Source organism: Electrophorus electricus, chromosome 11, assembly GCF_041902795.1.
Source record: "Electrophorus electricus isolate QZ-2024a chromosome 11, ASM4190279v1, whole genome shotgun sequence".
NCBI classification, from domain to species: domain Eukaryota; kingdom Metazoa; phylum Chordata; class Actinopteri; order Gymnotiformes; family Gymnotidae; genus Electrophorus; species Electrophorus electricus.
Window position 1 is genome coordinate 9710669 of NC_137507.1, and position 9332 is coordinate 9720000.

The 9332-nt window shown below is 46.9% G+C and overlaps 1 protein-coding gene across 10 annotated transcripts in view; it reads right to left on the bottom strand.

The window, feature by feature from the left end:
• mical3b (microtubule associated monooxygenase, calponin and LIM domain containing 3b) overlaps positions 1 to 9332 on the bottom strand; it is a 33459-nt gene that overhangs the window by 9783 nt on the left and 14344 nt on the right. For 8 of the 10 annotated variants that reach the window (XM_081722768.1, XM_081722770.1, XM_035528292.2 and 5 more), the window contains exons 2-16: positions 8043 to 8341; positions 7408 to 7615; positions 7151 to 7267; positions 6942 to 7043; positions 6116 to 6271; positions 5718 to 5818; positions 5365 to 5622; positions 4278 to 4393; positions 4053 to 4179; positions 3858 to 3945; positions 3526 to 3673; positions 3168 to 3364; positions 2900 to 3006; positions 2679 to 2750; positions 2392 to 2571 (exon numbers count right to left, since the gene is read on the bottom strand). In XM_081722768.1, the coding sequence (XP_081578894.1) occupies positions 2392 to 2571; positions 2679 to 2750; positions 2900 to 3006; positions 3168 to 3364; positions 3526 to 3673; positions 3858 to 3945; positions 4053 to 4179; positions 4278 to 4393; positions 5365 to 5622; positions 5718 to 5818; positions 6116 to 6271; positions 6942 to 7043; positions 7151 to 7267; positions 7408 to 7615; positions 8043 to 8315 (2250 nt within the window). In that variant the 5' untranslated portion in view covers positions 8316 to 8341. Of the gene's footprint in view, positions 1 to 135; positions 235 to 2391; positions 2572 to 2678; positions 2751 to 2899; positions 3007 to 3167; positions 3365 to 3525; positions 3674 to 3857; positions 3946 to 4052; positions 4180 to 4277; positions 4394 to 5338; positions 5623 to 5717; positions 5819 to 6115; positions 6272 to 6941; positions 7044 to 7150; positions 7268 to 7407; positions 7616 to 8042; positions 8342 to 9332 lie in introns of those variants that run through there. The other 2 variants (XM_035528290.2, XM_035528294.2) reach the window with 2 other exon arrangements.

Below are 9332 nucleotides of genomic sequence, written 5' to 3' on the forward strand. Positions count from 1 at the left end.
GGGCCTGACACACTCAGGTATACTCTCACAAAGCCAGAGTCTGGTTGGTGGAATTATATTATGCAGGCAGGCAGAGACAAACAAACAAACAAACACACACACACACACACACACAGTCCCTAGATTGGAGGTTACCAGCTCTCTGCAGTCGAGAAAGGGTTTTGGGTTGCTCTGTTGGTTCTGGAGCTGAGGGGCTACCAGCTCAGCCAAAACGCTCACACCCCCTGTGTACATCTTGACATACAACAGGAACAAACCTTCACATGAATGAAACATTATCAATCGCTGCACCTGATAAATGCAAACAAAGGGATACAATGGTAATGATCCTCACTTACACATGTATGTCAAATACGAGGTTTCTGTGATTACACACTCACTATTTTTATATTATGGTTAATTCGCTCTTTCACGCATCGCCTCAGTCTGTCAGTCAATCACTGACCTAATTGTTTGGCCTGGGAAAATGTTCAGTTAGAACATGCTGAATCACATGTCCACAGCCCTGCCGTTAGTAGTGCTAAATAGAGAGATTCATAGCACAGTGAGTCTCCCTAGGCTCTCTCTGACACACACACACACACACACACACACTCACACACACCCCAGATGCAACATTCCGTGAGCTGCACCCTACATTGATTGATCTGTCATTGATCTGTCATTTACATCCAACATTTATACCAATCTCGTGTTAAACACTACACTCATACCAGAGCTTTTACCCACAAAAATACACACCAACACATTTCTGGATTCTAAGCACCGAGCTTAAGAACAAAGCCCCAGTGGAACTATTTATCATAAGTCTTCTTTGGGAGTGGACATTAAGGATCGTTCATGTACAAGGGCCTGAACTACACTACCCATCCTGCTTCACAGCATAGGGGATGTGTTTTTCATCTCTATCCGTTCATGTCTGCGTCCCTGTAGCTAAAACTCATCAACTCCTGCTGCTGTGTGTGCTTTTTCCAGCCAGAGCACATCGAAATCTCACACCCACACCACGATACAGAGAGCCGCCATCCTCCAAGCACCCAGCAGGAGGACGCTGAGTGAGTAATCCCCGCTCAGGGCCTTGCAGGTCCCACTCACAGCCAGTAATGACTGCTTTTGTCAATACTATATTCCTATACATTACAGATGCAGTGTCTATCTGAGAGGTCTTCTGCACCGTGTATTAATCCAATGAATAAGAATGACATGAATGCGAGAAGACCAAGTCCTCTGATGTTGTCTGTTACCAGAGCGTGAACCGCTCCACGCTGACTGACGCGGTGTAGGTTTGGGTTTATGCACGCTGCAGGATTACTTCCTGGGCTTAAACTGGGACAGTGCAGCGTAACTTTCGCTTGGAGCTAGAGCAGCACACACGGAGTCTCTGAGCCCTGACGAGGGTTTGGCATGTAGCTGCCTCCATGCTGGAGCAGACGCCGGAAGCGTGGGCGCAGCTGGAGGTTTGGGGGTGGGAGCAGGCGATTTGGCACGGAGCCTCTCTGGCACAGGCAGGGCAGACCAATCGGAGGAAGAGGGAGAGCAGAGCAGAGCTCTGTGTGTGCAGGGTTTAAGGACATATTATCCTGAACGCTGTACTGGAGGGGATGCTGCTATTACACTTAAAAGATTAATCATTATGTTAATTGTTCAATATGATAAACTAAATATTTTTTGGTCTTTGCATTGTATAATTTGGTATTTTGGTCTTTGCATACATAAAATATATAAAATAGTACAATTTGACTATATTTTATTATTTATCCATACCATTCATTTAGTAATTAAAACTAATTAATGAAATGCATCCTTTTATTAAATTTTGAGTGTACTGACCTTAAAAAGTCAGGTGAATGGAAAAGCTTAGTGGCCACTTTAAACCTGACAGACACTAAATCCTAAAAGACCGTTAGGTTCATTTGTTTTTGTCGCTCAAGCTGCCCAGTAGATTAGTTGGCTCACAGTCCTTCTCTATGTAACGTTCCTGTGACTGCAGAGCCAGTAGTATAACAGAGCTCCACACCTTTCCAGACCAGGGGCCATAATGACAGCATTCATAGTCCCACAGCACAAAGCATTCTACAACTGCCAGAACTGTTTAACCACATATCCCTCGGGAAAAAAAAAAAAAAAAAAAGGCTTGGGGAAACTTTCTTAATGATCACATCCAGTAGCATTCAGCAGTGCAGCAGCTCAAGACGTAACAAGCGATGGTGGCGAATCAGGACAGCAAATGCCAAAACACCACCAGGGAGCACACAAACAGATAACACCAGACAGTTATACAAATGCAGCAAAGTCCAAATGAACACAAATGAACACACTGACCTGCAGAATGCTGATACACACACACACACACACACACACACACACACACACACACACACACACCCACACCTGTCTCTGTATGGCAGACACAGATGCAGAAGGAGCATTTTCTTCAAACTTGGCCAATAGCTGGTTCGCCATCGATCGGACTTTGCTTTGGTTAACACAGACAACCGTTGCGATGCTTGACTCCGACCCGGGTGTGCTGACTGGGGTGTCGTCACCATCAGCATCTGGCAGAACCTCGTCCTGTGGTCATGGAACATAACTGATAACTGAAGAAGGTTCTGGTTACGGCTCATGAGGGAGAGTGTATGCTCAAGAAGGGCACTCCGAGGACGAGACAAGGAACTCACGTCCTCCGTCTGGCTTGTCTTACTCGTCCTCCTCCTCTTCCCAGATCCATCAGCCTTTTTCTCGCTCTCATCCTGACAGACACATGTGCACACAGTTACATCATTCTTTGCTAAAGAGCAGTGCTGGGTTTGTGGTGTGTGTGTGTGTGTGTGTGTGTGTGTGTGCGCGCGCGCGCGTGTGTGTGTGTGTGTGTGCGCGAGCGTGCTTGTGGATACATTACCTTGGGGTTGCGTTTGCGGGACAGACTCTGTCCCAGTCTGTTGAGCAAACACACCGGAGACTTGGTGCCAGCAAACAGAACAGGCCTTTCGTCTGGGCTCCGACTCTCTGAACAGCGACAAAAACAGGGGCATCCGCATCACAGATTCTGCACACTGATCCAGGGTCAGATTTCCTTGGGTGTGACTGACAGCCAGAAATATGAATAGCATGCATTTCCCCGTTTTTGCTGATGTACTGCAGCAGACCAACAGCCTTGTTCTCCTCACCACTGGATGGCGCTGTTTCTTCGAGGAGGTCATGGAGCTGGCTAAGGTACATGACCATGCAGAGCGAGTCGGTCTCCTTCAGCACGCTCATCTCCTGGCCGGTCATGATGGGGGAGATTCCAAACTCCCGCTCGGCTGCATCCAAGGCCAACTGCCCAATCAGCTCAGCTTCACCCTCCTCCAGGGAGTCGAAGTCACTGCAGGAGGTCCGTTCAAAACATTCACCAACATCCTAAATATCTCCATTTAGTGTAGTAATTTCAAAATACTAGAAACAGAAACATTTATGGATTAATGCATATACAAAAAGACCAACATGCACGAACACACACACACTTGTGAACCTTCATGCACTCACATGAGGTCAGGTCTGTATCTGTGTATAAGTGCGCACAGGGCTAGTCCGCTCCTCCAGGATGTGGTGAGGTCAGTTACACACACACCTGGGTAACCCCGTGTCTGCTCCTGGCACCAGCTCAACAGCTTATTTGAACGAGCTGTGGAATCTGCGTACACACACACACACACACACACACACACACACACACACACACACACACACACACAGACGCACAGACACACACACACACACAGACGCACAGACACCATTACTAAATAGAGTAAAAAAGGAATGTGTGTGTGGGTAGTATGGGTAACAGTTGTGTGCGTGTATGCGTGTGTCATACAAACCTTGCTGTGTAAATCTTGATAATGAAGAGGCCCAAAAGTGGCTCAGGCCCAAAAGTGGCCCTTCATCTGTATCGATAAGGTGGCACACCTGCACAAAACAATGCCATCACCACCATCTTCATCATCACCACCATCATCATCAGAACAGTAAAACTACAGTATGTCTGCATGCATGAGAGAGAGCGTGTAAATCACCTGAGGTGGAGAGATGAGCTGTGTGTTGATGTTGGGGTAGCGTGTTGTAGGGTCCAGGGTGTACTGGTTGTAGTTCTTACTGACGTTCTCCGGTGTGGTCTGCGGAAGCAGCCGGTACACGCTCTCTCTGGGAGGGAAAAGGGAAAACGAGTCAATCATTCATAATAGAGCTTCCCAGACATACGAGTAATAAAGGATTCCAACAGACTGACGGCCAGCTCCAACCTCTCAGCCAGCACCTCTAAAGGGGTGGAGCCTAATCCCCAGTTCCGCACCATCCACGCCGTATCCATGGCAGCAAGGAAACCCCGGGCGATACCGGTCCCCATTGGCCAGAAGGGCTATGGAAAAGAGCACATATACAGTTCCAATAAAGGCCTATTGACTTGAAGCGCGTTTTTTTCTAGAAAAAAAAAATAACCAAAAAAACCACAGATGCCATTTTTTGCCATAGTGACATATTCACATCAAGTTCAATGTGTTTTTAAAGAATATATTATTTCATTTTTCTTATTTGTCATGAAATTGGGGCAGATATTTCACCACGTTTTTTAACATCATCAACTACAAAAAAAACACACACACAGACAATAAATATAAATATACACATGAAGGCTTTTCCTTAACTAATGGAAGCTAGCTAGCAAATAGTTTGCAGTCGTTCCCCAGTGTTACATTATATGTATAAATAAACAAACAATGATTATAAACAGCAGCTGTGTGTTATGAAGGCACTGTGTGTTACAGTGGCTATGTGTTACGTGTTACAGTGGCTATGTGTTACATGTTACAGTGGCTATGTGTTACGTGTTACAGTGGCTATGTGTTACAGTGGCTATGCGTTACTGTGGCTATGCGTTACTGTGGCTATGCGTTACTGTGGCTATGCATTACGTGTTACAGTGGATATGCGTTACAGTAGCTATGTATTACAATGGCTGTGTTATGAATATCTAATCAAGGGGCATTTCAGTGTGTAATACATAAAAACACTTGTCAGATCAAAACAGCCCATTTTGGCCAATCTGAATTTTTCTTAAGACCTTTAGATGGTGCTATTGTTCTTAGGTCCACAGAAGTTCCAAATAATCTGCTTTAAGGCATTTCATAATAGCAAATAAGACAATGTGGATGGCAAAAATATGACGGCTTATTTAGATCATATAGACTTTACACTTAGTGTAGACAGGGAGGGTTTAGCCACTAGCTCATTTATTATAGCTGTACTTCAGTGTGCACAGTAAATAAAACATATGGTGCCAGCAAGCATGATGAAGACAGCTTACAGCAGAAAGATGCTGGGTCCTCTCACCTCCAGTAGACTGTCCCCGACCAGGGCGGCCAGTAGGGGGCGCCCCCTGCGCTGCCGCACAAGTGCCGCGTTCTCCGACGCGTACATGCAGGTGAAGTCGAACATAGCGACGTCCGGCTGCCCGTAGTGGTTGATAGCGAAGTCCAGGTTGGGGAGCTGGTGATTGGTGGAGAAGGCCGCCGCTTCCTGGGCATAAGCCAGCAATGCATTCTGGTCCACGTTGCTGCGTGAGAGCAGCATCTCTGTGTCTGTGTAGTCCTGCAGGAAAATGAACGGCAGAGTTGTAGATACACACCCAAATATGCACTCACACACACAAACTCACACACTCACGCTCTCAGATGAGAACTCACACTTAAGATGACTCCTTTCTCCAGCAGGCTCTGTTTTTTGGCCGTCATGACGAAGTAATGGGTGTCATCTTTGTAATAGACAATGTTCTCCAGGTCTATACCTGAGTGAGACACACGCTACTGCTCAGAACTAACAGCCATTATTAAAAAATAATAATAATAATCGCACAGGACAGCAGACCTATTGTATGATATTCATGTTAAATACATGCAATATCTTCAGAAAAGCATCTTACGTAACCATTACAGGTTACAAGGACAGCACAGCACCCTGATGCCTTTAGTGTGAGGTTTATAATGAAGTAATAAGCACAGAATTCAGCAGATTTAGAGCTGAAGCTCTAGTTAAAAGGTGGCATCTGCTCCACCTCTTGTTAAAGGTGGCATCTGCTCCGTACCTGTGGCCTGGCGCAGCTCCTGGAAGAACTTCTGGTTGAAGATGAAGGCCACTCCGCTGATCTCCTGAACCTTGGCCTCGGCTGTGGTGTTACGGTTGATGAAGTTTGCCGTGATGGCAATGGCCAGCTTCCCCCGAAACTCCTTCCTGTGAAAGCCTAGTGGATGAACAGCGAGACAGGAAGAGAGAGAGAGAATAACTCTTTTCATGCGACAGAAGAGTGATGTATGTCAGAAGTCTGCAAAGCCACACGGAACATGAGGCTTCATGGCTACACTAGACAAAGAGCAGTACGAGCTGAATTCAACACAAAGCGGGAAATGGGGAAGTTTCTGCCAGACAGGGTTAAGGTTGGGAAACGCGGATGCATGTGACGGGTTGTGTCATGCAGTCACCGGCCATGCCGTCACTCCACACTATACCAACGTGAAACGTCTTGCGAAACCTGGCAGTGCATTTAAGCCCTGAGTCATATCTACTGCCAGGCAGCTCTGGCTGCATGTAATATCACATATCTGCTCCAAGATCAAAACCTTCCAGTGACCCTGTGTTTACAATATGGACCAAGTTAAATGGTTCTGGACCCTCGAGCCTTCAACATATTAAAGACCTGAAGTAGTAAATCTGGCTTTCAATGAATTAAACAAATAATGTATTTGTCACTTCCTGGTGTTTAGTCCTGTAAAGGGCTGGAATGTCCAACAGGTTAAATACAACAGACTTGCGCTCAAGAGCCTTAATTACTCTCCGTAACATCACTCCATTGCTGTAAGAGGGGTTTCGTCTCTGAATCTTCTGCCTCTAGCAGGTGAGGACCTGTGACTGACCTGGTAAGGTGTTCCTCCTGCCATCTGCTCCAATAACCACATCAAATTGCAGTTCACTGATTGGGTGAGTTGTAGGATGGACCTCAGCCCTCCAGCCAATACCTGAAGAGAGTTGCAAAAGCCTGTCAACGAGTGCCGAAGCCCATCTTCATTATTACTGTCAGAATGGATGAAGGGGGCATGGTCTGAGACAGAGGGTGTGGTCTTACACTGCTCGTCTCGATCCTCTAAAGGCTCCTGCAGGTTTCTGAACTCCACATTCACATGGACCTCCACACCCAGGAGCAGAGCCACCTTCAGCAGAATCAGCTGCAGCTGACGAATACCTATCCACACAAGCACAAACACACGCACACAAATGCAGAATAAGTTTGGGAAAACCCATACATTGAGCTTCAATAATGATTATAAACATTCACACACACACACACACACACACACACACACCCCAAGATGCTTTACTCACTAATGTGATCTATGGCTCCAGCGCAGAATTTTCCATAAAACTTCTTAGCACCGAGGCTGCGCAGGTCATGGATGGTGAAGGGCCAGAGATGGAGGACGTTATTGCGGGAGAAAGCATCTCTCTTCTCTACCAGCACCACCCTCGCGCCCAGAAAGCTCAGCTCAACAGCCGTACGCAGACCACACGGCCCCGCCCCTATAATCAGACACTTACAAACACAGAACACACACTCCTTCATCGGTACGCAGATACATTTACGACATTTAGCTGACGCTTTTATCCAAAGTGACTTACAATTAATGACTGAGTACAGCTTGGGCAATTGAGGGTTAAGGGCCTTGCTCAGGGGCCCAACAGTGGCAACTTGGCAGTGGTGGGGCTTGAAGCAGCAACCTTCTGATTACAAGCCAAGTACCTGAACCACTGAGCTACAACTAATGTGTACTGTAGGATTTTGCTGGTGCTTGAACGGTCGGGTGTATGTGTGTGTGTTCGATTACCATGTGTTAACACAAATATGGCCCTTTTTGCTGGTGCGCTCATGCGAGCGTATGTGTGTGTGGTCGTTTACACACACCTTTCTGCTGGTGTGTGTGTGTGTGTGTGTGTGTGTGTGTATGTGTGTGGTGGATTACTGTGTTGTTGGCACAGATCTGGCCCCTCTGGTACTCTTTCTGGCTGGCTCGTTTGTCCAGCTTGGCCCACAGAGCTTTGGCTCTCCAGTAGTGGAGTCTGCTCCTCAGGGTGTGGTAGAAAAGCAGGCCGCCCTGGGCCTGCAGCTTCAGCTCCCCGCACAGCTGCTGGAAGGCCTGCAGGGTCTCCCTGCATGTGCACGCCTGCACGAAGCTGTCAAAAAGAGCGTAGGGCCGGTTCTGGCCCGCCAGCACTGCCGCCCGCCTGTCGCCCATCTCACCCCACCACCCTCACACTGCACCTGAGAGAGAGAGAGAGAGAGAGAGAGAGAGAGAGAGAGAGAGAGAGAGAGAGGAGGGTAGGATGAAGTAAGACAGACAGACAGACAGATTAAATAAAACCCCTTTCTATGCCAACCTGATACATGTGGAAGAGTCCATTTCTATGGTTACACTGTTAGTGGTGTACAGTTCCACCACATTCACTACAAGTGCAGCATAACCACAGACACAGGGAAGCAAAGAGACACACCAGAGATTTTGGCCAAATCTTCAGTCAGCTGAGACTACGCACAAAGATTCTGTTTATTCTGGTTGTGCACGTGTGTGTGTGTGTGTGTGTGTGTGTGTGTGTGTGTGTGTGTGTGAGTGAGTGAGTGAGAGAGTGAGAGAGAGAGTGAGAGAGAGAGAGAGAGAGAGAGAGAGAGATGTACATTCAAAAAGTTAATTAGTTTACTTTTTTGCCATATGTGAGAGGCAGGGTGATCTCAAGGCTGGAGAGTGAGAGGGTGAATCTCATCACTGACCAATAAACACCTGAGAGTGAGGGAAAAATGTACTAGACCCCAATTAATACCCACATCACTTAAACAAACAGGCTCTGGCAAATATCAAGGGGGTGCATGCACAAAGTGTAAAGTTATCAGGACACATAACAGCCTAAAACATGAGGTGTTTTAGGACATTTCAACCCAGAACTCAAATTTTAATATAGCAACACGCCAACACGCGCATAGACGGACCCTAACCTTTTGCCACATTCAGACCTAAAGGGAGCTTATTGTCACTTTTATTAATGGAGCACGTGGGCTGAAACAACTCCGGCCTCCGTGATACTAAATCCACAATCTTTATATGCTTCATGATGCCATAAGATTCGCCAGATATAGACGCGCTGTGCCGTGCAGTAGTGGGGCGCGGCCACATACCTCCCACACGCACCGCTGACGGCAGCGATGCCGTGATAAAGTCATAAATGTCGTGATAAAATCTCATGCCCGCTTTTCCCGCTGG